The 27,620-nt window shown below is 44.2% G+C and overlaps 3 protein-coding genes across 4 annotated transcripts; all 3 read left to right on the top strand.

Annotated features, from left to right (window-relative positions):
• Nucleotides 1–1,475: 1,475 nt before the first annotated feature.
• Nucleotides 1,476–5,559, top strand: ankmy2a (ankyrin repeat and MYND domain containing 2a). Its single transcript, XM_057045407.1, has 10 exons — nucleotides 1,476–1,691; nucleotides 1,988–2,052; nucleotides 2,384–2,522; nucleotides 2,625–2,723; nucleotides 3,083–3,243; nucleotides 3,464–3,678; nucleotides 3,930–4,065; nucleotides 4,145–4,273; nucleotides 4,377–4,506; nucleotides 5,242–5,559. The coding sequence occupies exons 1-10, from the start codon at nucleotides 1,631–1,633 to the stop codon at nucleotides 5,364–5,366; spliced, it is 1,260 nt and encodes a 419-aa protein (XP_056901387.1). The 5' UTR covers nucleotides 1,476–1,630; the 3' UTR covers nucleotides 5,367–5,559.
• An 855-nt stretch (nucleotides 5,560–6,414) lies between these two features.
• On the top strand, nucleotides 6,415–13,686 carry crppa (CDP-L-ribitol pyrophosphorylase A). 2 transcript variants are annotated; one of them, XM_057045408.1, is made up of 10 exons: nucleotides 6,415–6,656; nucleotides 8,515–8,770; nucleotides 9,902–10,051; nucleotides 10,499–10,603; nucleotides 11,151–11,196; nucleotides 11,347–11,435; nucleotides 11,902–11,979; nucleotides 12,139–12,231; nucleotides 12,969–13,100; nucleotides 13,280–13,686. In XM_057045408.1, the coding sequence occupies exons 1-10, from the start codon at nucleotides 6,454–6,456 to the stop codon at nucleotides 13,382–13,384; spliced, it is 1,257 nt and encodes a 418-aa protein (XP_056901388.1). In that variant the 5' UTR covers nucleotides 6,415–6,453; the 3' UTR covers nucleotides 13,385–13,686. The 2 variants fall into 2 exon arrangements, with proteins under 2 accessions (XP_056901388.1, XP_056901389.1); XM_057045409.1 differs by having other exon boundaries at nucleotides 13,240–13,686.
• A 653-nt stretch (nucleotides 13,687–14,339) lies between these two features.
• On the top strand, nucleotides 14,340–26,726 carry agmo (alkylglycerol monooxygenase). Its single transcript, XM_057045750.1, has 13 exons — nucleotides 14,340–14,739; nucleotides 16,483–16,613; nucleotides 16,769–16,920; nucleotides 18,711–18,814; nucleotides 19,003–19,098; nucleotides 19,520–19,586; nucleotides 20,407–20,472; nucleotides 22,818–22,897; nucleotides 23,065–23,199; nucleotides 23,486–23,602; nucleotides 23,837–23,919; nucleotides 24,221–24,329; nucleotides 25,778–26,726. The coding sequence occupies exons 1-13, from the start codon at nucleotides 14,626–14,628 to the stop codon at nucleotides 25,856–25,858; spliced, it is 1,335 nt and encodes a 444-aa protein (XP_056901730.1). The 5' UTR covers nucleotides 14,340–14,625; the 3' UTR covers nucleotides 25,859–26,726.
• Nucleotides 26,727–27,620: the final 894 nt, after the last annotated feature.

The raw sequence follows: 27,620 nt of genomic DNA, 5'->3' as shown, positions 1-27,620 counted from the left end.
AAACCTTTATCTAGACAAACTGATCAAGGTTACTAAATAAGAGCAGCAGAATATTGTAGTTTTGGGTCTGTGAGGGGTTCCACATGGTGCATGATGGAAACCAGGTTCTGCGGGACAGTATGGGTCAGGAGTGAAGCTGATTCATGTGTACTACTTGACATTCTCACCATATTAAGATGTTCCATGTTTGGTACTATTCAAATCTCTTGGGAGTCGCAGCTTTTCTGTCACAAAGTGTGACAAAGGTCACAAGGTCTATGTTTCAAGTCTAAACTGTGTGCTGAAGCCTTCGACGAAACTTGAGTCTTTCTCATGCTCGACGCTTCTGATGCTGTATGTCATTACAACTTGAAGCCAACAGAGGGCACCTCTATTAAAGCTGTCTTTGCATCCCTTTACATTAAAACCAACGACAAAATATCCACAGTTTTTAAATTTGTTTATTTGGCGACATAATAATGTTGCTGTACAAACTGTAGATTAAAATGAGGTTTTGGGGAATTACTGGAGGAAGGCAAAAGAAAGGCAAAAAAAAGACCTAAAGCGTTAATCTTTTTCCTAATTTTTCAGTTTTCACTTCATTTTTTAATGAAATGAAAATAAAAACATTCAGCTTTACAGGAAGGAGAAACCTTAACATGGAGAGAATTTGCTGGCCAGACTAAAACGTTTTAAAGATAGTTGTTACCATGGGAGAAAACACTAATGGACATCTAAACAAAGCACATTTTGCTGTTAATGCTGCGAAAACAATGTTTTGCACAAGGAAACAAATGTTAAAATGATCACTAATTGTAAATCACTGAATAAAGATGTGCTCGATGGGTGTGGATAAAAATTCACTGTTATTTATGGAGTGAACGATGGGCAATGAAAACATGGTGTGTATTTAATATAATAGTTAAGCACTAAGAATATGTAGTGGAAGTTTCAAAAGTCAGATGATAAATGAAGGAGTGTCACAGGAAATCGTTGGTGTTTGTAACAGCGGTAAAAGGAGCGCAGTGGGCGGAAGAAAGGATACCACTGAAAGCAGCTTTAATCACTTTCAAATTTACTCGTTAGGAAAGCGGAACCGAACATATCAGCATCAAAGGGAAAGAAGTAGCTCACAAGAAAGCAAATGAAGCAACAAAATAGCGCAACAACACGAGTTTACAGTCGAAAACAACAGTGAAGCCTGTTCAATTTTAAAAATTAGTGCAATTGAATGCTCATGATCTATTTTGAGGGAGAATTAAAATGAGCCTGGGCAAAGTGAGAACGCCTACAATGATTTTAGGGAATAAGTATTAATCCAACGTTATTTCCATTTGATAACAGTTTAGTTTGGCTTGTTTTTCCTCTGGGAGCGGAGGTTTACGGGAACAAATCCATCCAGACGCCCTCCACGCTTGTAGGTGGCGGTAGTGCAAACAGTCCTTGTGGCGACGTGACAATCTTAACAAGAGAAGAAGAAAAGAAAAACAGGCGAAGAAGAACCAGGTGGTGACGTCATCAATACTGAATCGCATTGAATCCGCTTTCAAGTCGTAGCACGAGCCAACTACCGACAGAAGGCGAACATAAAACAAAATATATATAAACCGGTATATATTTTACTATTCTGAGGGTGGAACAAAACGGAAATATGTCTGTCAAAGGAGACTTGTCTTCAAGCGAAAAGCAGTTGTTTAATGTCATTTCTACGGGTAAGCCTCTTCCAGTAATGCCTGAGAACTTGCAGACAGGATCTGGTTCTTGATATCATCGCCCAGATTACAATCGCTGTGAAGCAGATACCTAAAATCCTAGTTAGAGGCTTGAACTAGCTCATAACTAGCTGTTATGCGGTTGGTCAGCGAGGCTGGGAAGAGCTGCCAGTCAGTGCACGAGTGGCTGAAGACAGTTCAAAACATTGATTTTCATGTCAAAGGAGGTGTGCAATGCTGAATGATCCGCGTGGTTGTGTTTTCTTTTGCAATAACCTTGAATTTGATTCACCCAGGAAATGTCCAAGAAGCCTCTCGGCTGCTGGGCTGTAAAGATGTTCGGGTCAACTGTTTGGATGAGGTAAGGAAGCCATAATGTTTAACGTTTGCCCATCTAAACACTGATAATAATGCTTTTATACTGTGTACAGTTTGTGCCCCGTATTTGTATTTTTCATCTAATAATGAATGCAGCGTGGACACAGTTAGAAATAATGAAAGTCGTTTGGCTATTCTGTGACATCTGTTCATGATAGGTCGAGAAGGACCTTCTCTAAGGTCCTCTTGGTTTTGTAGTGGATTTTGTCAGAATCAGGGGTAGCTTTAAATGGATGTTGTGTGCAGTATAATCTAAACACAATGCTGAGACCTTTTCTGATGTATATGTGTGTATGTATATGTGTCCTCTGCAGTATGGAATGACCCCCCTTATGCACGCTGCTTACAAAGGAAAAACAGACATGTGCAAATTGTTGCTACAGCATGGAGCAGATGTCAATTGCAATGAACATGAGCACGGATACACGGCACTCATGTTTGCTGGCCTGTCAGGTATGCCGTCAGTTCCACCATCTCAAGTTTTCAGCCCCATCAGGACACATCTGACCCTGTTATTTTAGAAAGCTTCTCCCTGTATCTGTTATTCCTCTGCAGGTAAGACTGAAATCACCTGGTTGATGCTGGACGCCGGTGCAGAAACAGATGTGGTCAACTCGGTGGGAAGGACCGCTGCACAGATGGCTGCCTTTGTGGGTATGTCTGAGTGTGACATGTGCTCTTTCACATGAGAGTCAAGTGTTTTAAGGACTCACAAGGACAAAGAGCCACACACATTTTTGGCAGTGGAGAACATTCAGCCTGTAAATGGGATCCTCAACAGATGGTCCCATCACTTGCATTATCCACGGAAGACGAGTGTAGGAAATATTAGGATAAATGTCACTGTCAGTATTTGGTGTAGCCAATGTACACATGTATGTATGTAGAATACTGCTTATATTTCCGTCTTTTCCTGAAACTTTTCTGTCACGTATTTGTAGAAAATACCTATCAAGTTGACTTGAACTCTGTCCTACAGCTTGGGAATGACTCTTCCTCTCTGTCTTATTCAGGCCAACACGACTGTGTCACCGTTATCAACAACTACTTCTCTCGTGCAAGACTGGATTATTATACCAAGCCACAGGGTCTGGAGAAGGAGCCCAAGCTGCCACCCAAACTAGCTGGACCCCTCCACAAGATCATCATGGGCACCAACCTGAACCCAGTAAAAGTAGGAGACAACCTCACTGATTTTATATCCATCCTGCAGGACCGTTGTACCTTTAAAGTGCTTAGAGATTGATGTGGATGATCTCTGCCACAATTTACTCCCCCAGTTTCAACATTTACAACATCCTGGTGGAAGGACATGTTTTGTTTTTGAAAAATTAAAGCATCCATTCATGCTGAGGATGATGAGCAGTTCAGGAAAGCTGTGTGCTCTTTCCTAGATGGTGATGCTGGTCGAGGAGAACCCTCTGCTGCTGGAGGCAGAGGCTCTCGATAAATGTCGGCGGGTGATGGAGCTGATCTGTGAGAAATGCATCAAGCAGCAGGAAATGAACGAGGTTCTGGCCATGAAGATGCACTACATCAGCTGCGTCCTGGGAAAGTGCGCCTCCTTCCTGAAAGACCGTGACGACAAGTTGGATGGCCTCACCAAGAGGTGAGCTTGACAAGATACATGAGGAAACACCTGACTGCATCCGTCTTCCTATTTCTCTATTTTTAACCCTTTTATGTTGATTTGGTTCTATTTAAATTACTTTTACTCCTTAACTGACGGCCCCTTGTTTACTTTGTAATGTCCCTGATTGATTATAAGAAGATATTCACAGGTTTCATAATAAGTTGTGATTTTTCACTCTGAACACTGAAACCGGAACTGTTTGGTTCTCCTTGTTCGGCGTCTTGCAGTTTGCTGAAGGGTCGCGACAGCGACGGCTTCCCGGTGTATCAGGAGAAGTTTATTAGGGAGTGCATCCGCAAGTTTCCCTACTGTGACGTTACCTTGCTGCAACAGCTGGTGCGAAGTATCGCCCCTGTCGAGATTGTGAGTCAAACCCACCTTATAGATGCTGTAGCGCCAGTTGTGCTGGAGGTTTTGTGCAAATCTTTGTTTATGATTCCAGGGCAACGATCCCACAGCTCTTTCTGTGCTGACTCAAGCCATCACTGGGCAGGTGGGCTTCATAGATGCAGAGTTCTGTACGTCATGTGGAGAGAAGGGAGCCCAGAAGAGATGCTCAGCGTGTAAGATGGTAATAACCTGACTGTAGGCTTCTCAGCCACAAAATCCTGTTTCATTTCTAGTTTTCTATAATCAGTTACGCAATCAACTAAAGTGTCTTTCTTTGGCACCAGGTGGTCTACTGTGACAAAGCCTGCCAGAAACTGCACTGGTTCACCCACAAGAAAGTCTGCAAGAAGCTCCAGGAGCAGCGAGAGAAACAAGAGGCGGAAGCAGCCAAACTCAGGATGCAGCAGAGCAATGGTACCTTTACATCAGAACCTCGCATGTACACAAGCACTGTGTCAGCATTGTTTTGAAAAGTTGAGGTCTGAATGGACTCTGCTGCCTGTCTGAGCCTGAGCCTGAGCCTGTGAATGCACAGTTCTGGATAGTCTTGTGGCAGAACTTGTGGTGCCCAGTGGGACTGTAGGGAAGAGAACAACAAGACATCACTCTCAGCAGGACAGAGTCCAGGACCCGCTCTACCAGCGTATGGTCTGTCACTCTAAGGGTTTCCTTACCAAGGAATTTTCTTTGCTGTTGATGCATTAAAATGAAAAACCAGCAGAATAATAAGAGCAAGTCACACAATATCCTCAGTTATCCAGGTCAAAGAACTCTTGTCTTCAGCTGAACGTCTCTGTGGTTCCTGGACGATGTCTCTCCTCTCATCTGAGGTTTCTTCAGTTCCATTACCTCTTAATATTTTTTGCTTTGTCACCTGGACGACAGCGTTACTTCCTGCATGGGCTGATGATCGATGCGCTCTGCTGCTTAGTAAATGACTGCTTGTGTAATCTGCAGCTGTGAGTCCAATCAGAACAAGTTGTGGTTAACAGAACACACTTGCTTGGATTGTTGTATGGGGGAGATGGGGGTCTGATGTTTTGAGTGTGAAGCACACTTCATTTCTTTTTCTCCAGACTCTTGAAGTTTAGCTGCCTGAACATCTTTTGCCAGTTGGTCCCGATCGTGACAACTTTGTCTTCGTTTCAGAGGAGGATAAAGAGGCGAATGAGGCTGCAGACGCCACACAGAAGCTCAAACTGGAGACCAACAGCAACGGAAACTCTGCAGCAGAAACAGCAAAACCAGTTTCCAGCGAAGACGCTGACAACTGAGGGGGATAAAGTCTTTCTGGCTATGTTCATCCCAAAGCATCTGCTGACCAACGACGGAGAAAGGAATTGCGCCCAGTTTGCAAGGACTGATCCAGGAGGAGGACAATGACCGTCTTTGAACATTTATTTTTCTGTTGTCAGATGTCTTTGTCATAGGGGACAGATGTGTTAATAAATTATCGAAAGCTTTTAATCAGTGATGGAAAGATATTTTTCCTGAGAACGGGTGATTTTCCACCCACCTTGTGCTGGTGGCGAGCGGGTTAATTAGGCCTTTATTTGCTCTGGGAGGTTCACGTTGTTTCATCTGTAGAGCAACATAAACATTTAAAAGATGCTGAGAAGCATAAGTGCATTCTAACTTATATCACAGTATCATACAGTTCAGCTTCATTCAATGTGTTTTGCACCAGTGAACAAAACTAATGTTGCTAGAGTCAATGTGAAGAATTTTAGCAGGCAGACTCCATCTCGAGGCCAACAGGGGGCGAGGAGACGGGTACAGCACCTGGATGGCACTGTAAATAAAAAAACAAAGCTTTAACATTTGTTCTGTAGGTGGGCTTTAATGGAGAGAACTTAGGTCTGAGCCGTCTCTGTCGCTGGCTAGTTAGGTTAGATATTTGCTGAAGGCATCCATCCCAGAGACAGAAGGTTCAAAAGTGAAATAATAATAATGAAAATTATTCAGGAGTGAGAAACCTCCATGAGTATTGGAGGAAGGACACTGCCTGTCTACATACATCAAAGGTTGTAAAACCTACATTTCCACATTATCAGGAAATTTGTTGTAAGATTAGACATTAATTAAAACATGCAAATATATATCAAATAGTGATGATTTAAAAAGTGAAAGATGAATTTGTTTAGGTACAACAGATGAGATGGGGTTGAGCTAATTTTCATCACTATACTTATAAAACAATCATATTTTAAAAAAGGAAAAAAAATATACATAAGATTCGTGCACTGATATATTTTATTGGGCTTTTATAAGGTAAGCAGCTCATTGGAAGCTGTGTTTAAAAACCCTGACCGGACGTACGTCACGACTTTAGCCGAGTGTCAACATCCGGTAGAGAGCAGCATGCTCGACGGTGAGTGTAACCCGGACAGGCCCCCTCTACCCCGGGACGCCGGGACCCACCGAGCGACCAGCGTCGACTTCCCGGTGTGTGTGGTTCTGCCTGCCGGGGGAACCGGAGAGAGAACCGGGTTACAGACCCCGAAGCAGTTCTGGTCGTTTTTGGAGCGACCCCTCATTAGCTACACTATCGATGCTTTCGAAAGGTAAACGGGCTGATACTAAAGCTCTGCGGGACCCCAGCTTAAGACCCCCAGCACCAGTTATTTAAAGTTCCACATTATTACCAAGGAAATTAGCCTGTGTGTGTGAGACCTTTTGTGTTTTATGCTGTGTTTTAGGTATAGACTTAACTCAGACCCACCAGTTAGTCCCCCTAGTTCTGTTTCCGTGAAGGTTTTGCCCTAGTCTGGAGGCAGAACTTCTGACCTGTCACAGACAGGTTAGCTGTTAGCTTCAGCCTCCTCACACACCTCCTTCTCCCCCTCGTTTAGCTGCAGTTTAATGATGCAGTTGAATGAGTTTGCAAAGATCTCCCAGAAGAAGCATTTCTTTCTTCTGATGCTGTGGGGCAGTTCCTCCTCTGTATTTGGTTTAAATCCACCAGGTCCTCTGTTCTGGTGTCCAAGTGATCCAATTTTAGACTAATCTAACTAAAAAGAACGTGGCTGCCTCCTTAATTCCTGGACTGATGCAACTGTCTGGTGGAGGAACATCTTGACTGTGGCCAGTTTCTGGATGAGGGGGATCAAGCAGCTACTGACGTGTCCCAACAGGATGTTTTGTGTGTTACTATTTGAGGACATTATACTTTTCAATACTCTTGACTTGGATAAAGAACAGATCACATTTTATCACAAATGAATGCAGAAAAGCATGAATACCCAAAAGGCTCACCTACTTTTCCCTTCCCTTTATGGTGATTCGATATGGCTAGTTTGACTTTAACATCCTCCTGAGGGTAAACACGTCCATCCAGTAGATCCCAGTAGATGTCATGAGCCAGAATCCACTTGATGAGGGTAGTTTTGTTTCACAAGTGTCTCCATTCACCGATGTTCCCTCCCGGATCGATAGTGATCAGTTAGGCTCCCCACTTAGCTGCAGTTAAGACTGCTAGCATTGTAGGAAGTGGAGAGGTGGGAGGGACACGAGTCGTCTGAAGGTTCTGGTCCACCTGCTCCTCGGGTATTGATGGCAGTTATGTGAACCCGATAAGAGCTGGGAGGTTCCCACCCATCAACTAACAACTGAACAGCACGATAAAAAAAACTGATCGCTCCCTGTTTTAGTGTAACAGTTGTCGATAGTTTGGATTTAAAATGTGGAGGTTGTTTCAGCAGCGATCAGGGAACCCGGTTGTTTTTTGGGACACGCCACACATGCGCCTCTCATGTGACCCGATTTCCAGAGTCCAAAACAAATATTTGTTTGTGTCACTTGATACTATCTCAGAATGTTCTGGAAATTCATTTTCTGTAGCCGGGAAGCTTGTTTCCGGAGTTTGGATGCAAACCACTGGGGTTGGAAAGAACGATGGTTCTAATGAACCTAATGAATTTGTGCTCTAGAGAGCTGCTTTCTCTTGGCTCATAGTTGCTCTAGTGCATTTTTACTCGTACTTGCAGCCTGCTCTTGGCTCTGGAAGGGAATTTAAATTGGTTTAAATAGACCAAGTCAGGCTAACGGGAAGATTCCTCAGTCATCTTTTCATTATTTGGGAGCTTTTCATGCGTATTCATGACGTCAGCATGCTTAGATTTAAGGGAATCATATTATTGAGTGTAGCTTTTGTTCATTTTGACCACGCCTGTGCCAATAGGCCTCGGAGCTAAGGACGTTCATGCTTCTCGCAGCCTCCTCCACCAACCATCGGCCCTCTCCTCAGGCTCTTGGGCTCTGTCCAATGAGGAGTTTGTCCTCCAGCTTTTGCTGAAGCAGCTCCAGTTTGATCCATGAGAGGGTGGTTTTGACAGGAACTGGGTCTAAACTGCTAATATTTCTGTGTTTTCCAATTGTCTGATATTTGTGAAACCATTCATGTTGCTTGGTGTCTCCTGGCAGGGTGTCATGGATCCAGGACGTCGTGGTTGTGGTTGCAAAAGAAAACCTGGACCAGATGAGCGGCATCGTCCAGCGTTTTGGACACAGGAAGGTGCGAGTGGTGACGGGGGGCTCCACCCGCCACAGGTCCATATATAACGGCGTCCAGGCTCTGGCAGAGGACAGACCAGAGGTCGTCATCATTCACGATGCCGTGCGACCTTTTGTGGAAGAGGACTTTCTGTCCAAAATCACCCTCGCTGCTAAGGAACACGGGGTCGGTATACCGAGAGACGCACCTGTCCACACTTTTACTGTAGAGTTTTAGTATCTCGGCATCTAACCTGACCTCAGGTAGATAAATTCCAGCCCAGTTTTCTCTGCAACAACCCTGTTTTTAAAATATACTTTATAAATGTCCCTTTTTCAATGTGTCAAGCAGCCTCAAGTCATTAGTTTAGTCGTGACCCAGGAGATATTTTCTACTCTTCTAAAGAGTTAACAAAGAAATGATTGTTCTTTTTCATCTTTCTTCCTTCTCCACAGAACATTGGAGGCCACAGAAACATCTGCGGCTGCGCTCATTCATTAATGTTCCAGTCTCAGTCGGGTCGTCTTTGACCCGGTTGGGTTCTGTGTAGCGACATAAGGTCATCCAGTGCTCCCTTCTGATCAATTCCTAAAACTTAAAGGGTTTGTTTCCGCATCCAATGATACCAGGAAGACCAGTGGTGTTTGCTGCTTTCCACTGAAACCGATTTTAGCCTGATCAGACTTGATCAAAACCAAAGTGCTCAACATACAAACTAAATGAACACGTAGAGGACAAACAGCAACAATCAAAGGCTAATGGGTATTAAAAGATGTTCCACATAAATGAGTCTTGAGATGTGATTTAAAATGTGATGCTGAAATTTGATGATAAAATCACAACAACTGTGGCACGCAGCTGTTATCAGAGGCTCCCGATCCAAGTGGAGGGAAGAGATAATGTCTTGATGGGTCAGACCTCATGTGGCAGCAGTTATATCAGGCGTGACGGAATAGAACGATTAAGCCTGATTAAAGTGTTGCAGCACACAGAAGCATTAAGGGCTGAAGCTGCAGCAGCTTGGACGACAGAGTCAATCCGCTCCTCAAACATCGTGAACATGACTGCAGGTTGGAAAACGGAGCAAAAACACTCAAACGTGTGAAAACCTCCCTCCCAGAGAAGCCAGTTTTAGGCTTTAAGCCTCTTTCAATGCAGAAAGAAAATGACATAGTTCCATCTTTTAGAGTTCAATGCACACGAGTTATTTTGTGTAAGAGAATATCTGCTTTAACAATGGCTGACTGTTATTCACGTTGTCATGACAACAACATAACTGCAGCCTTTTTCTTCTTTGTGTTTGTGTTGTTGATGCAGGCAGCAGGAGCCATCCGGCCTCTTGTTTCCACGGTGATCGCCACCACGTCCGAGGGCTTCCTGGATCATTCTCTTGAACGGGCCAAGTACAGAGCCAGTGAAACGCCTCAGGGGTTCACGTATGAGGTCATCTCTCAGGCCTATCAGAGGGTACATTTAGAGCTGTTCAATCCCAGCTTGGTGCTTTTTTAAAAATGGCTATAAATGTATTCAACCACAAGTAAAACCAACTTATCCTGATGATGAGCAGGTCTCCAGAGCTAGACCAAGTCCTCATTTGATCTAGACCAGGGATGGGAAAATCCACTACTCCAGAGCCGGATTCAAACCGGGTTTTCTATCCTACAGGTGGACAAGGGTTGCTCCTGGGGTTCCAGCACTTTCTACCTGATAGGACACAAAACCCAGCTTGAATCTGACCCAGGAGGACTGGATTTGCACAATCTAGACCGTAGAGTTGCTTCAGCTAGGAGGACTCTTAAAACTTGCCTCTGAAGCAAGAATGGCTTAACGTGCTGACACAGCCTCGTGTACGGAACCATCGCTCGCTCCCTTAAACGCTGTTGCTGTCTGACTTTTTCTGACTTGTTTTTGCAGAGCAGCGAGTCAGATCTGGAGTTTGGCACCGAGTGTCTTCACCTGGCTCTGCAGCACTGCCACATCAATGCCAAACTCATCCCGGGGCCACCAACACTGTGGAAGGTCAGCCTTATTGATCTAATGTCTAGTATAGAGAGAAATACTCCTCAACAGAGTCCCAGTTAGCAAAGCTAACTGAAGGATGCTGGGTTTGGGCACCAGTGTGGTCATTTACATACAATCTGCTGTGATGTCACAGCCTGGAGTGGAAAGGCTGAGACCCATTACCCATAAATCAAAGGGAACTGAGTAGTAGAGATTTTCCCCACTGAAGGGAGGGAGTATAAAAGCAAAATGTCAGATATTCAGAATTAAATTTAAATCTGAGAGGTAAACACACACGTAACCTCCAACACCCGACCACCGAGCCAACGTCACCACAGCAGGTCTGAAGCTGGGGTGCCCCTGAGCAAGGCACCTGACCCCCATTGAACTATAACCTTTGGTCCTATCAGCCAGCTGATGTGGCCTGCGAATATTAATAAATGGCTCCATCATCTGAAAAGGTTGGAGCCCTGTCGATACAATGGAAGATTATTCTATTTTGAAGCTATTTTTCTTTGGTATTCAGGCACCTCTGTAGATTAAAGCTTTTGCTTTTCTTCTCCAGGTAACTTACAGATGGGATTTGGCCGCTGCAGGTTCGATTATCAAAGGTGGGTCACTGTTTTGTACGTTTGTACAATAGTATGTGTGTGATGGGACTATTTTGGCACATTCAAAGCAGAGGTAAGGACAAAAAGGGGACATCAGGTCAAATCCTGGTGACCCCGGCAGGAATCAGACGGTTGCTCTTTGTTTTTCAGAGCCGATGTTGCAGTCGGCCTGTGTGGTCTCAGGTGACTCTGTGCACGCCGCCACACTCATCACTGCCCTTCAGAAGGCTCTGCACATGGTAAGAAGGACCCACCTCTGCTCTGTGGACCACTTCTGATGCCCTTGTCCTCATTAGGGCTTATTGGTGATGGACAAACTTTGTATTCTGACACATTTCTATCAGAACCAGCTTTAATTTAGCTGGTAGTTGGAGCTACAGTGAGCTGCAAAAGTACCTAGTAGAACTTTAGATGGGTTCAAACAAGAGAAGAGAGCTTAAGACATGTGGACACACTGGTGGGACTAAATGTAGAGCACCAAATGTGAAGAAGCAAGCTGCAGTCGGTCTGACTGTTACGCCGCCACCACCTGTCGTCATCAGCCTGGTTTTCAGCAAACACCCAGTTTACTAGATATTATTTTAACCGGCTAAATACATACCTGGTAATAATTGTTCCTGGCCATGTTGGTGGAAAAGGGACTAAGATCCTCAACCCATCCGTCCCCTTCTGAGCAAACTGCTCTGGATCACCTTTGTCTTACAGAAGCTGCATGTCGTCACAGATTTATCGGCAGAAAAACACACGTTTCTGTTGAAAGAGTGGAACTACATTCAAGTTTCTGTGAGTCACTGTCCTAGATCCTTCATTGTATTCTAGAATGAGATCACATGATTACATATTTTAGTCCGCTGCCTCATGATTAGTTATGTTCCATTGGCTGTTTGAGTTACAGGTCTGAACACACAGTGACTCTTTCACTGGTCTTTTGATCGTTTTCAGGTCGATGTTTGCTGTCGGTCTGATATTGAGGCCCTGGTGACACAGTTGGAGGTGGAAAAGCGAGTGCTTCAATACCCTCTGGTCATCATTTGGGTGAGTTCCTGCTGCCGAAGTACAAAGTTACCATGTCGCTCAGAGGTGCTGTATGCTAACTGTCATGTTAACCTGAACACGTTAGCATCATTGGTTGTTATCCAGAACACAGTAGGCTGATAGGAATGAAGTCAGAGTTTGTTCTGACAACATACTGCCGTCCTTATTTTGCTTCTATTCAAATGGACTAAAATGTTGTTGATCTCACTGCTGTTTATTTAATGCAACCCTTTTCCTCTGTCGCCTGTAAAACATCATCTTTATGTCCAACAGACCATTAAAACTCACTTAAATGCTCCAATGTCTTCACATAGACTAAATTTGAGTCATAGTCAGACAACTTGAGACTCGGCTGTTGATTTCAATCTGGTCAGCTGATATCGTCCATGCCGTGGAGGCCTGAGGAGCACGTTACATCCTGCTCCAGGACTGGAACATGGCTCTTCATAGGTGCTACATAATAATCAATAATTATCACTCAATAAGCACAGAAACAACACGAGGAAGCAGATCCATAATTACCAGTGTCAGATGGTCTGTAAGTTAGTTAGTTAGTTACCACAGTTAGTTACTTCTTCTTCAGTCCTAAGTGGTGAGTTATACCCAGTTCCTCCACACATCCATGTCACCAAATGAGCTGCAGCCTCTCCAACAAACACCGATGGTGTCTCTGGTCATCCTGAAGATCTCTGCAGTTGCCCAACGTGCGCTGAGGTGAAGCGTTTTTGTTTTGACAGCTGTGCTTGAACACTTCCAATGGAAAATCCTGCAGTACAACAGAGGGGAAGAAACCAGCCATCACGGACTTGGCCTCATCTTTAGAGCATAAAAAGATTCTCCTCTATGGTATCCAGCTACCAACACCGCAGGTAAGGATCTTCTCTGTGCCACTTTCATGCCTTCGACAGAGGTGTGCCACTCGAGGGCTTCTCTTTAGTCAGGGAATCTGAGGAGATTTAGTTCTCCTTAGCAGCAACAGAAGATTTAATATTTGACTTTTACCATCAGAGTTGGGAGCTCAAACGCATCATTTCCGTCCCTCCTGCAGGACTCAGATTGCTGGGAGACGTCGGTGTTGAAGGTATCTGATCTCATATCCGTCCTGGTCAAAGAGAGGAGCCCAGCTCTTGTGGGTCAGCTTCTACAGGCCTGAAGGGACGTTTCCCCTCACAGTTTTATTCTTCCTCGCTGTGTCCCTCTGTTACGGAGTCACAGGACGGCCTCCCATCTGCATAACAATGATACTAAAGCATTATTTTCTTGCTCGGCACAACCCGTTCCGAGCTTTGAGAAAATCACGGAAATACGGAATTGTTGTTGTTTTGATATATTAAAGGCCAGCAGTGGTATTTTTAACACAACATTTTTGTACTCTGTAAGATATGTAACATTCTGACTGATAATAAACAACTGCTACTGTAATACACGACCAATAAAGAGTAACTAAAAGCTCAATGTGTGTGAAATTCCTCCTTCAGAAACTCAATAAAATCAGTGCGTTTTTACCACATTTAGAGTCTCTGAAGATCTTAAAGGTCCTAAAACTGTACAAAATGTGCAGTGGAAGACTGGAGGACTCTTCTGAGAGGTTGGACACAAAAGACAAGTGTTGTGTCAGGTGCTCCATGGTGAAACCCAGGAAAGATGCAGGTCCTGTCGGTAGCCATGAAAAGGTGCTGCAGGGATGCACTGACTGGCTGAGTCTTAACAAACTAAATGCAATTAAGGGAAAATATTTCCTGGCTTTCACTTCCATATTTTGCTTGATCTCACATCTGCAGCAGGAAAACTGCTAAACTGAACAAGTAACTATGCAAATACTGATGCTTCTTCTCTGGTTAACTGCCTATATTCAGTACAATCCTCAAAGGTTTCATATATTTAAAAGATGACCGAGCTTCATGATAACGAAGGGTCTTAAGACTTTAAAAACAAAATCAAACTTTAAGTCTTAGTGAAAACTGTCAAGTAGAAAATCCATCTAGTTTGTGGGACTATCAGGACCTTTGCCGGGTGTTTCAAGGTGAAAAGCCTCCGCAATGACGGCGCCACCTAGCGGCCAGTTACCGTCACTGGAAGTTAACCAGCACGGAGGGCGTGCACGGGCTGCGTTTGGTCATTATCTCAACCCGGAGCAAAGCATTCGATGGCTGAACTGAGTTGGGCGCAGTTTGCATTTATCAGGGTTTTATCTTAAAAGCGTGCGCGTCAGCTGACTGTGCACGTTGCTCTTTCGTAAGTGACCCAGTTAAACGGACCAAGTGTCAAACAGATCAACTGACTGAAGTTCAGCAGTCGGATCCTAGTGCAGTTAGGACGAGTCCGCCGTCCTGTCCTGTCCTGTCCTGTCCTGTCCTGTCGTGTCCTGTCCTGTCCTGGCAGAGGAACCAGCTCATGGCTGAGGTTGCTTCTGAGGAGTCCGGGGGGTTCCACAACATGTCCTCTCTGTTCTCACTGAAGTTGTCATATTTTGAGAGGGTCGAGGATGTTCCTGAGTATGTGCAACAGGTGAGTTTCTGCACTTCTCCACACTGTCTGTAGACGCACAATCGTGTCACTAATGTAGAAACGCGTCCTCCTGCTGAGATCTGATGTTGACGGAGTTGCTGTTTTATCATCAGCATTCAGAGTTGTGGTTATTAACAGCACCAAACATTAGCAGCTAAACACATTCCACTTATTCCTGCATTCATCATTTTAAGAACATTTTCCCAGAATGACCTTCGGAGGAAATCGCTCCTTCTTTCTGTTCCTCTGAGTCTTAATATTTGTCTCCCGCCTGGTTTCTTTCCTCTGTGGAGATTCAGCGATCCGCTCTGATGAAGCATCCAAACTCACTATTATGCATCACATCATAATAAAAGCCCTGTAACACACTATCCATCACAAAAACCCCGTCAGGCCATAGTGTTTGCCCTCTTTCATTAATCCTCTGGATGTTCTGGACTTTAGCTGCTCTCAGGTTCTGGTCTGCTCTGACCTCTCAGGATAGTTCATCAGGTCAGTGGGAGAATCCTGATTTCTCTTTCTTGCGCAAAAGCCAAACAATGAATGAGTTACAACATCCATCACTGTTACACAGCAGCAACTTTGATGAAGCCGTCAGTGCCAGAGAGTCCCGGGCCTCCTCCTCAGTCCACTCCTCCTTGTTTTCAGTGTCCACAGTACTTTTCTTTTCAGAGGAGGCGACCTGCTGGTTGTAGTTTTAAAAATGGTGTCTCCAAGCTTTCGCGGTTCCTGTTTTGGCATGTAACCCCCCCCCCCCCCCCCCCCCCCCCCCCCCCACCCACATAATCGTTCCTCTGGCTCTGGCTCTGGCTCCGAACCAGACCTGGAACCTCTTTGGTGAAACAGGTCTAGTTGTGTTACTTTTCCTGAGCTTCACACTGTTTCCAGGTTCCCCATTGTTCCGAGTGCTGTTCTGTGCTCTAGTGTTCCGTCCGCTTCCTATTTCTGGTTTGCTGCTGCGCAAAAAAGGAAATAAGTGATGGAAATGTTTTCATTTGCATGGTGGTTTAATCTAATTGAAGATTTCTGTATGTGTTTAATCTTTACCATTAAATCATTTCATTGATTTGAAATGAGTTAAACGACAACTATGCTAATGCAAATCTTGCTTCAAAATAGCTCTTTAGTTGTTTCAGATTTTAATATTTGGTTTTGAATGTCTGCTGGAATATGGTGACAAAGTTCAGTGTCCACTTTTCCTAATATAGATTTTAGTTGGTTTCTGTCACAGACATAAAAATAAATCACATTTCAGTTGCTAAATTTATGCAAAATAGACGGTTCATTATTTCGGCTCTCATCCAAATGTCTTTATATTTTTACACAAGTTATTTATTTACTCTTCGGTATCCCGGTGAATAACATTTGCGCTATGGGTCCTAATTATTTCTTGTAGAAAAACTGTTTTTACATTGCTCTTCTTTTTGCTGCTTTCATATATTACATTTACAGATTATTTTCACATATTCCTAATTCCGGAAGTATGAATTGGCCGAGGCCACGCCTACAAGCCACGCCCCCTAACCCTAACCCTCCATGTATTAATAGGCTGAAAATTGTCACTGTTATTCTAATCGCTGCTTATACTCTATGAGTTTGAAAACATCAAACACACATATAATTGTGTGCCAAGACAAATATTGAAACATCAGAGCAATGCTGCAAGCAAAACAGGGCTTGGAATGGACATATCTGAAGAGCTTGAACGAAGCGACCTGAGGATGACGTATTGTGTGGCTCCAGGCCACTCCTTTTTTTATAGGACTGATGGTGCTGGAGCTGCTGGTTGGTGTGCTGAAAACTGGAGCCACACTTGTGACCATTAGTGATGGTATTACCTCCATATCAGCTGGAATGATCTCCAGACTCCCAATGTGAGTGTGTGGGCACAGCATATTAGAAGGCATGAATATTCTAGTCTGTCTTTCTGTGGGTTGGTGTGGGTTTTAGGGATTTGTGTGTTTCATTATAAACAACACAAATTATTAACACATTGTATAACAGTCTGTGTGTGTGTGTGTGTCCTCAGGTTGGTAATGAGAAGCTGTGAACTGAGCGCTTACATTTACGTCTGGGAGCATTACCGGCAGATAGAGCTGCCCTGGGACTCTGCATGGACTTGGTGGTTTTCCTTCCTTGGGGTGGACTTCTGCTACTATTGGGTCCACAGATTCTCTCATGGTATCAAGAACAACACCCATGTGCACACGCTTTACCTGTTGTTTGCAAGGGTTATGACACCTTACTGTCAAATCTTGAGGGTTGGTTTGCGTAGAACTTGCTCTCTAGGTCAGGGGTGCCAGACATTGATTGGGTGATACCTTATGATGACTCTGGTTGGGCTTTCACTCTTCCATCATCTCCAGCCTCTCTGTTGCCATCATGTTTTACCAGATGACCTAAGAAAAGACTATGGTTCAAATGATCTAGCATCTCTCTGACCCCAATGCTCTCAGTGCTTCTTGTTCTCTTGTGACTTGAGTTACTCCTGGGCCATCCACCTATCGGCCTTGAAGGGCTCTGTGCTCCAGCCACTGGCCATTAGGCCAAGGGCCTTGGATTTTTCTGTGGTCATCCCCTGGGGATGCCGACCTAGGACCTTTGCTCTCTTCTGCCATTTGTTTGAAGGCTTTGGACTCCCATTTCTTCTGAAAATTCTGTTGTACATTCAAATTTAAATTGTCTTTATTTGTCGTACATAGTACAATGGCCAGTAAAATGGTTTGTGCGCTTGCTGCAGAAAAATAAATACAGTCTGTATAAATATAAATATTTACAAATGGTGTATGTGCAACAGTTCGGTGGACATTGAGAATGGGATGGCCTGTGAAAAGCAGCTCCTCCTCATCTAACATCTCCTTAAAGGCAGCAGTGTAGGCAGTGTAAGGGTGGGTGGGTTGGAGCTGCTCACCATCCAGGTGAGGATGCTCCCCTTGAGGAGCCTCTTTCCCATGGAGGCATAGAAGTTCCTGGAGTCTGAAGTCCCTCAGTCATCGCAGGTGGTAAAGACGCTGAAAGAGTCTTCTTCGCCATGGCGTTGATGTGAGTGGTCCATGTCAGATCCTCCGAGATGTTGTCCGCAAAGTGTCTGAAGTCGACCCTTTCTACATGTAGCCTGCTAATGGGGAGCGGTGGTGTATCTCTGCTGCTTCCAGCCTAAGTCCACAGTCAGCTTTTTGGTTTGGTGAACATTCAGCGGGATGTTGTTGTTAGCGCCAGTTATCCAGGGGGTGGATCTCTCTCATGTGCACCATCGTTGGAGATGAGACACACTACAGCTGTGTCCTCAGCAAACATGTCCTCTGATGTGATCATGCAGGCATGGGTATAGAGTGTGTTCAGCAGGGGGCTGAGCACAGACCCTTGAGGAGCACTTGTGTTCTGCCAGCCAGGAAACAGAGGAACCATTTGCACAGAGAAGAGGTCACTCACTCCTAGGTCGCTCCCCTCTAGGTGGCCATCCTAGAGGGGACTATGGTGTTGAACACATTTGAAATGCAGGTTTTCACACACCACAAATCTAAATGCAACTGAATAACACTAATATTCACACCACAGTGGGTTCAGTTGGTGCATCTCAATATATTCTAATACAGTTAGAGCTTTAAGAGCCCACACAGATCAAATCAACCAGGACACGGTCTTCGAATGTTAACGACACTGTTGAACCAGGAACAACGCCAGAGGCCTCTTACCTGGACTGAGGACAGAAAGGTTGACAGCACTATTGCTCAGTGGCTTTCCCAACTCCTCAGCAGCCACACGCAAAACCCTTCTGTCTAAGAGCATCAATGCAGAACTGAGGAACATGAACTGGACCCAGAAACCACACTAGCTTACTGGTCTAACTGGAAATACAAGTATTTTATGTGGTGTAGATGAAGGTGACCGATGCTGGTCGCAGTTAAACACTCACACCCGGAAATTATTTTACATTTCTAAGAGCTATTTTTGTTGTTATTTTTCTGTAGAGGTGTCCTTCCTGTGGGCTTCTCACCAGGTTCACCACAGTTCAGAGTACTACAACCTTACCACTGCTCTGAGACAATCTCTGACTCAGCAGTTCACTTCATGGGTAAGCAGATATTCAATTTTTATTCTCAGCTTAATATTTAAACTTATTTTTAATGCACATTTATCCATTTTCCTTTCTCTCTACAGTAAAATTGATTTGGAATTAGATTAGACTGCACGTCCACGGTGATGTGCTGCGCAGTCTGTTTTTAACAGCTGTGATCTGTCAGTTTCCTCTTCTCTCTCTAGATTTTCTACATTCCGATGGCCCTCATCATTCCTCCCGCAATCTTTGCGGTTCACATACAGTTTAACCTCTTGTATCAGTTCTGGATCCACACAGAGGTAAATATTGGAATCCACACTATGAAACACTTGAGAAGTGTGCTCCTCAGGGCGGATGTTAGAGGACAATGACCTCTGAGGGGTTCTAAGGTTGGAGCAGGTCTGTGAAGGGGGCTTTGTGATGGTTTTTTTTTGAGAGTCAATGTTATGACGATGGCACGTCAACAGAACGTCCCTGGTGGGGTAACCGAGACATAACGGGGTTTTCTCCCCACTGTTCCCAGTCCAGGACCTCACAAAAAAACAGGTTTATTTCTGTCCAAAGCTGAACAATGACAGAACATACGAGCTTCTTATGTGAAATAAAAACAAAACAAAACACAGGTTTCTAACGTGTTCTTCTGACTAGTGAACAAAAAAATAATTGGCATTGATTTCAAACCTCCATGCAAATTTCAATTTGTTTGTATTTACCTGAAAGCTGATCAGAGATCTTGGTCCTCTGGAGTGGGTCTTCAACACTCCCAAGCATCATAGAGTCCATCATGGTGAGTATAGTTTCTTTTTAAAGCCATCTTGAACTGATGTAAAGTTTTCTATGGAATAAATTGGAAGCTCCATATAATTTAATAAAAAGACCCATGAACTCAGGTTTATAAAGGAGGTATAATCTCTATTAGAATTTGACTTCCTCAAAAAGAGAAAAGATACTTTTCTTAATATAAAAGCATCCTTCAGTCCACCTGGAAACATATACTAACTTCCTGCTCAGTTTCCGATCCAGAATGACAGTTTTCCATTAATCAGATGATTCACAAAAGAGGGAGAATTGGGCCCAAATGCAGCAAAAGGTTTATTTTATTCACACATCAGTATCACACAAACAATCGAGGAAAAGGGTTAATGACCAAATATTAAAAAGAATTGACTCAAAGCACAGAGGAACTAAACCAAATGTGGAAAGAACCTTAAATCCAAGCTGGAGGCCAAAACAGTCACAAGCTCAGACCTGAAAGTGAAGCCAAAATTGAAGGCGAGATGAAGAATGCAGACAAGAGATACAACTTAACATTTAAAGATGGTTTTACTAACACAGGAAGAGTTGGGCCTCATGCTGCCACTGAACTCTTAGTAGCTGCCCTGTGCTGAACTGTGTGGCTTGTGTTCTAGATTTTAGTTTTCTTGGTTCTTTTCAGGTTTCTTCATCTCCATGACGTGACGTTCAGTGATTTCATTATAGACTAATGATGCAGATACTATTGTTTTATTGTCCACCTTTTTGGTCAATAGGGGTTCATTTTAAAAAGGCTGCTAAAATAAATCTGATATGAGAGATGGGTTTACCTGTCAATTCAATTTTCTCTACAGGAAGGAACAGTTACTGCATTGACAAAAACTACGCAGGGACTCTGATCATATGGGACCGGATGTTTGGTAAGTAAAACAAAATTTAGGCCTTGAGGTTGTTCTCACTATCTTTTCCTTAATGTCTGACAATACGTTTCACATGGAGCTGATTCCGTGAGAGATCAGCTGTTGTAGGAGGAGCACCTCCTCCCAGTCCTTGTGTCTGATTGGTGGAGCTGCAGGGTTGGTCCGTCTCTGCACCTGCATTAGGTCAGACGGTTGGCAGCGGCAGCAGCATTACGACACACACACAACTCTCGCCCCTCCCCGTGGTAAATTCCTTCAGGCCCTTCCTTTAGATACGTTATCTCCTGTGTTCATGATTAACGCTCAAGTGGAAGTCCTTGGAAGCTGTGTGGAGTCTTGAGTCCCAGAGGAGGACCGCTCTCCTTCCCAATATATCCAAGCATCAAACTGTGGTTTACTGCTGGATCCAGGGAAAACCATAAAGAACTTCATGGAGCCATTTGTCCGCCACAGACTCAGACACAGGCGTTGACGCTCACATCCAGCCAAGTGTAACGTGACAGATCAGATTGAACTTTATTGTTATATCCCATCACAGGTACAAGGTAACAAAAGGAAGATTGCATCCAACCAAGGATAAGGATAAGGATAAAAGACTTTATTGCTCCCACATCGGGGAAATTGCACGTTACAGCGGTAGCCCGTGGTGTACAATACAGAAAAGTACTAAAAGAAAAAATCAAAATAAAATACTCTTATGTTATGTACATTGCTATGTACATTGTACAGTATATACAGAAATTCAAAATTATGTACAGGAGGAGTGTCGGACAGTGTGAAGAAAAATTAAGGTGCAAATGAGATGTGCAAATAAGGCATTCCAGAGGTAGGATGATTAGTTAGTGCAAATATGCCAACCCTGTTGTGCATGTTTAACAATCTGACGGCAGTTGGGATGAATGACCTGCGGTAACGTTCCCTTTTACACCGTGGGTGTAACAGTCTGCTGCTGAAGGAGCTGCTTAAGGCCCCCACAGTCTCATGTCGGGGGTGAGAGGGGGTGTCCATAATTGATGTCAGCTTGGCCAACATCCTCCGCTAACCCACCTCGTCAATGGAGTCCAGAGAGCAGTCCAGGACAGAGCCAGCCCTTCTGACCAGCTTGTTGAGTCTCTTCCTGTCCCTCTCTGAGCTTCCACAGCTCCAGCAGACCACAGCGTAGAAGATCACACTGCACACTCCAAAGGACCAAAGGAAGAAGTTCTTAGTAGTTATATACTATGAGTTATAAACAGGAAATGGTATATTGATATATGCTAAAAAAAGTGCAGAATGTGCAAATTACTAATGTCCAAAACTGATAGTTTTGGTTTTCAGGCACCCGTAGAGCCTCCTAGCGGGCAGGAGGGCAAACACTTGAAGACTGGCAGATGTTATTTGGTCTCCTGAGGCTGCACTTCCTGTAGATGTCCTCAAAAACAGCAAAGGACGCTCCAGCAATGAGCTGAGGAGTTTTCTTCACCCACTGTCGTCCCTTCCACTGTGATAACGGTGGTGATGGTCTTGAGGGTACTGTGATAGAAGTTCACCAGAATGTCCGAAGACAGGTGTTTTTTCTTTCTCGGTCCTCAGGAAAAATAGGTGCAGGTGAAGCTACTTATGAAGGTGGGAGCATTTAGGCGACCAGGTGAGGTCCTGCAAGCTGTGGATCCCCAGGAATTTAAAGCTTCTCACCCATTCAACCACCACTTGATGTGGATGCTTGTGTGTTGGCCTTCTTTCTAAAGTCTAGGATGAGTTCCTTGGTCTTGTTGGTGTTGAGCTGCAGGTCGGTCTCATTGCACCATATGGCCAGGTGGTCCACTTCCTCTCTATAGGCTGACTGTCTGTTGCGCTTGATGAGGCCAATCAATGTGGAGTCATCAGCAAACTCGATGATGGTGCTAGATCCCCGTAGAAGAGTAGAGAAACGGAGTAATCACACCACCCTGTGGAACGACCTCAAAGAACTGATGGCTGCATGTGTGGATCTGCAGGATGGCCGACCTCCTTGCAGCATCTCCACCTCCCTTGGAGCAGCATAAGGTCGTGCAGGCCCTTGGCTCCTCACATGTTATCCTCTATTCAGGTTTAACTCTCCACTAAAGGACCCTGGAACCTGTTTCAGTACCTAAGTCATGACCCCACCAGTGGACTGTGGTACCTAGATCCACTCCTGCTCCCTCCTCTCTGCACAGCAACACACCCCCACCCCCACCCCCAGTCTTTGTGTGAACCTGCTGCCATGTCTTGATTGTCCATGTCTTGAGTCCAGCGTTAATTTTAAAGACTATAACAGCTGTTTTCGTGGTTTTCACTAGCATCCATATTGTGTAACTTGACCTTTTTGCTCCTGCTCTTCACAGGTACCTTTGCTTTAGAATCAGACAAAGTGGTTTACGGCCTGGTGTTCCCCATCAGAACCTTTGATATACTTTATGTGCAGGTAAATCCCATCACCTGAGAAAGAGAAGACTGAATATCTTAACGTCTAAAGACATGAAGACTGTAGCTTATTGCTACCCAATAAAATGTTTCAACCCAGAACAAATTTAATGCAGTGATGGCTGGTTCATGTTTACCTCACGTCTTGGTGTGCTTTTTTCCTTTCAGCTTTACTACTATCTGGGATTGTGGAAGAAGTCCAGCAGATACAAGTCAATCAGTTACAAACTCTTAACCTTTTTTAACGGACCAAGTTGGAGACCTGGCAAACCTCGGCTGGGTGACCATTCTAAAAATCCTCAGGTCAGTATGGGGGATGTAAGGAAACAAAACCCTTTGGCCCGCACAACAAACTGTTCCCTGCAGTGATCTTGAGATCTTTTAAATTCTGTTTAAGCTCCTTTTACTTTTTTAAGAAGGTAAATACGCAATAAAAACTCCAAACTATAAAAGCTAAACACACAGAACACAGAGTCTTCCCCCTGCTCAGCACATTTATTTCTTACCTGAATTTTTCAGGAGTCTCTCAGTAGTTGGTGTTTGTGCATGCGTGCGTGAACGCAACATTTTAGTTTTGTCTGTATTTCAGATCACTGGAAAGGAAGAGCCTCACGTTCCCAGCCTGTCGTTGACAGTAAAATGTTATGTGGTCACACATTTCCTGCTGGTCGTCTGGATCTACCACTATTTATTTCAATACAAGATGGTGAGTATTTCTCAAATCTGGAAAGCTTCATTTGTGAAGCATCTGTGATGCCGTGACGGTCAGAGTTTATTGCCATGTAGGGTTAGGTGTTAGAGGTTAGGGGTTAGAGGTCAGGGTTAGATTAACCCCTAACCCTGGTTCAGATGGAAGCCACCAGTCCGATGTCGTGGTCACCTGCTGTTGTAGTGTGGTCAGCATATCATTCATTCATGTTAATCTGTTGTTTCTCACTAGATGATGTCCCAGTTAGCCCTTCTTGGAATGACCAGCTATGTTCTGTTCACTCTCACCACCCTGGGCTACATCATGGATCAGAGGTACGACGCAAAGTTTTGATCTGCAGGATCATCAATAGGGTGCAGACGGGAAGCTAAAAGAGCAGCGCTAAACATGACGATGTTCAACAATCCGAGATTTAAAAAATAAAGGAACTGTTCCTGTTCCTGTTCCTGTTCCTGTCCTGTTCCTGTTCCTGTTCCTCTTCCTCTTCCTCTTCCTCTTCCTCTTCCTCTTCCTGTTCCTGTTCCTCTTCCTGTTCCTGTTCCTCTTCCTGTTCCTCTTCCTGTTCCTCTTCCTGTTCCTCTTCCTCTTCCTCTTCCTCTTCCTCTTCCTCTTCAGGCCAGCAGCAAGAGTGTTGGAGTTGCTTCGCTGTGCAGTCTTCATGACCATGAAGCGATACGGTGTCATACAGACCCTGATGCCTCCTCCAGGAGCTGAGCTCACAGAGGTGAGTTGACTTAAAGACCCACGGCGTCGTCCATTCTCAGGATCGTTTTGAGGCACGTTTCCCATCATATTTATTCTGGGGTGGAGTTTATTACTTTATTATTGGCATATTTCTAAAACAGCACTAACCAAAATTGTAGGCCTCCTGCTTTTTGTGTTAATCTGGCGCCTGTTGCTACTTAATCAGCTTATCTTAGTTATCAGTTTTCCCTGCAAACTCGTTCAAATCCCCTGACAAGGCCGTTCGTCCATGAAAAACAAATGTAGCAGAGGACAGCCGGTCGTTACTGGAACCGCTCACCCGTTGACTGACTGGGTCAACCGATGCCCTTTATGTTGTCCTCCAATGCCAGTCGTACCCGGGGCTTTTCACAGCTACGTAGCAGCATGAGTGTAAGTGTTTATCATGCAGGACGGGTTCCCCAAGAAGTTCTTAGTAGTTAACGGGTTGACGGTGAATTATAGAGTCCTAAACCCAAACCAGTAGAAAAACCTTCATAAAACTCTCAGTGGCCAAGTTAAGGTGAAGAGACGAGCAATGTCCTGAGGACACTGGGAGCCTGGACACCCCCATGAACTTCCAGACAGCTTCGCTGTCCTCCTCAGGGCTACAGCCGTTGCTGCCCTTTAAGCCCCCATCGTTGTCTTTTCTGCAGGTTTTTCTTGAACATTTTAAACAGTGAAGACTACAGCAGGTATTTCTGATAAAAATCAAGTGTCCATTCATCGTTCCCAACTCTGTGGTTTAATTCAAGTAATTGGTGTGTGTGGGGGGTAAACCGAGACTTTTACACAGAAGACTCCTTAGAATGTAACTAGGATGACAAATATGCTCACGATAAGAAACGTCCAGTTCTGACTGGGCATATCTTCATTTTTAGGTGTATCCAACATTAGCATGTTCCTTCGTGTCCTACATGTTGCCTGATGGACATCGAGTCTCAAAGCAGCAACAGGAACAGAGACACAACCTCAGGCATTCATTTCTTTGCGCCTCCGTCAGGCTGTCGACGTCTTCAATCTTAATCTCAATCTCAATCTTTATTTATATAGGGTCTTTTACAATCAAGATTGTTTCAAGGCGCTTTCCAGAATCCCAGGGCCTGACCCCAGACAAGCAACAGTGGCAAGGAAAAACTCCCCTTTAACAGGAAGAAACCTTAAGCAGGACCAGGCTCATGTAGGGGGACCCTCCTGCTGATGAGGGGGGGGTAGAGAGAGAGAGAGGAGAGGGGAGGAGAGGGGAGGGGAGGAGAGGAGAGGAGAGGAGAGGAGAGAGGAGAGGAGAGGAGAGGAGAGGAGAGGAGAGGAGAGGAGAGGAGAGGAGAGGAGAGGCACAGAGCACAGAAACACATACAAAAATACACCTTTGGGACTTGTTGAATTCTTTGCCGCCTGTATCTGCTCGGTTCTGCTGCGCTAACGGCCGTCTCTGTCTTCGACTCGCAGGTCCTCGTCTTCTCCTCTCTGCTTTACTGGGCCCTGCAGTGCGTCACTCAGCTGCTCCCCATCAAGAAGAAAATCAACTGAGACGCGACACGAGGCCTAAGCAAGACGGCTGTAACCTTCTCACGTTGTTTGTTTACAGTCTCGTCCATATTAACCACTCGGCCGTCGACTCTTATCAACCAAAGCAAACATTCAACGGGATGGTCTTCCTCCTCTAATCTCTCAGTTTACCAAACCTGTAACTAACATTCTCACTTATTAATCAGGGTTTTATCCCCTTTCGGCCTCCTTCTCACTGGAGCGACCGGGTCTCTCCCAGTCTGTCCCCTGTGGTGGCTGAGGCTGCTGTCCTGGTGTGTGTTGGCCCAGAGCTCAGCCAAATGTTTCAAACTCAACTGTAGTTTATTGGGTCCTGCAGATCGCCCAGAGACAGCTCATGTAAATGGGGGAACAAGCATAAAGACTCCACGTTGGATGTTGCCCTGGACTGAGCTTTAGCTGTAGTACAGACGTGACCTGAAAATTATACAATACCTATGATGACCCCAACAGCAGTTTTATAAACATACAAACTGGATTTTAACCGTCAGATTAAACTCTGAAGTGCGTTTTTGTTTGTCTCTGTAAGTGCATTGAAATGTTGGTTAAGTTGGGGTCAAACATGGCCCAATCAAGCTTCATCTGTGTCTCCAGACCCCCGCCCCCCACCCTTCTGCCTGTTATTTTGTGACTATACAAACTCATCTGAACTCATCCCTTCCCAGTATCAATATCAATATCAATCTTTATTTATATGGCACTTTTCATACGCTAGGTAGCACAAAGTGCCTCACAAAGTAGGTGGATACTTTAGCTTAAACACATACAAACACACTCTGTCAGCAACACTCTCCTTCATATTTGTGTTTAATTGAATGTTCTGTTGAATATAATAAAGTTGTCTTTTTGGGGAAAAAAAGTTTACAGTATTTGTTCACTGTGAGTCAATTTAGACCTGAAACAACAGAACTATAATAATATAAAGTGTACTCTAAAAAATGTATTCTTATATTAGTTTGTAATAATCAAATGATAAATTTATCCAGTTTTATTGTGGGGACTTTAATTAGAGACTTTGATCAAGTTTGCAACATGGTGTATAGAGGGTTTCAGAGATACAAAATAGAATGTTAAGATTGAAAGGTATTGAAGGCCTAACTTAGTTATGATGTTGCAAAAATGGGGAGATTGTGTTTTTGAACACAAAATAAGGTTTAGATGTTTTTTTTCCTCCCATTTGCTTCTTCTAGAACTGCAAGAAGCTGAGTGGACTCAACATTTACCAAGTACCGAGAATAGAGAAACGCGTAATGTTCTTTGACATATGGACAAAATGGCGCCATCATCACGAGGGTGAATGATGGACCTAACCATTTATGTCAGAACTCAATAACATCTGTAGAACTGCTGATGCGATGCAGTTTTTTGCTTTTTAGTAGTGGGAAAACATTTATTGTCTAATGATCTCTTGAATTCTCTGTGCTACAGTCTCAGAACACGTCAGTAATACCATATCGTTCAAGGGAAATGTATTTTATTTTCTCTTTTCTTTTCGTCCTTCATAGTGACGAACGCGATCTTTACAGCGGGAGCGCGTCAGTTCATCATTTGTCCACTAGGTGGTGCTGATCAGTCAGCTTTAACAGGAAACAGTCACCAGCGTTGTAAATATCAATAAACACAAACTGAAAGGCTAAAACGACAACAAAAAAATAATGATTTGTTAGCTCTGCATGTAAGTACACACATCACACACTGACACGTGCACACGCACGTATGTGCAGCAGCTGCATGTCTTGTTTTT

The sequence above is a fragment of the Takifugu flavidus genome, chromosome 10 (assembly GCF_003711565.1).
Source record: "Takifugu flavidus isolate HTHZ2018 chromosome 10, ASM371156v2, whole genome shotgun sequence".
Taxonomy (NCBI): domain Eukaryota; kingdom Metazoa; phylum Chordata; class Actinopteri; order Tetraodontiformes; family Tetraodontidae; genus Takifugu; species Takifugu flavidus.
This window is presented reverse-complemented; position numbering and strand designations above follow the sequence as displayed.

Bases quoted from the DNA above. Each gene is read 5' to 3' on its own strand.
- crppa (XM_057045408.1), top strand. From the start codon at position 6,454: ATGCTCGACGGTGAGTGTAACCCGGACAGGCCCCCTCTACCCCGGGAC. The intron at 10,052-10,498 runs GTACATTTAGAG...TTGTTTTTGCAG, and splicing joins TCTCTCAGGCCTATCAGAGG to AGCAGCGAGTCAGATCTGGA. The intron at 10,604-11,150 runs GTCAGCCTTATT...TTTCTTCTCCAG, and splicing joins GGCCACCAACACTGTGGAAG to GTAACTTACAGATGGGATTT.
- agmo (XM_057045750.1), top strand. From the start codon at position 14,626: ATGGCTGAGGTTGCTTCTGAGGAGTCCGGGGGGTTCCACAACATGTCC. The intron at 16,614-16,768 runs GTGAGTGTGTGG...GTGTGTCCTCAG, and splicing joins ATGATCTCCAGACTCCCAAT to GTTGGTAATGAGAAGCTGTG. The intron at 24,330-25,777 runs GTGAGTTGACTT...TTCGACTCGCAG, and splicing joins CAGGAGCTGAGCTCACAGAG to GTCCTCGTCTTCTCCTCTCT.
- ankmy2a (XM_057045407.1), top strand. From the start codon at position 1,631: ATGTCTGTCAAAGGAGACTTGTCTTCAAGCGAAAAGCAGTTGTTTAAT. The intron at 2,053-2,383 runs GTAAGGAAGCCA...TGTCCTCTGCAG, and splicing joins GGGTCAACTGTTTGGATGAG to TATGGAATGACCCCCCTTAT. The intron at 3,679-3,929 runs GTGAGCTTGACA...GGCGTCTTGCAG, and splicing joins TTGGATGGCCTCACCAAGAG to TTTGCTGAAGGGTCGCGACA.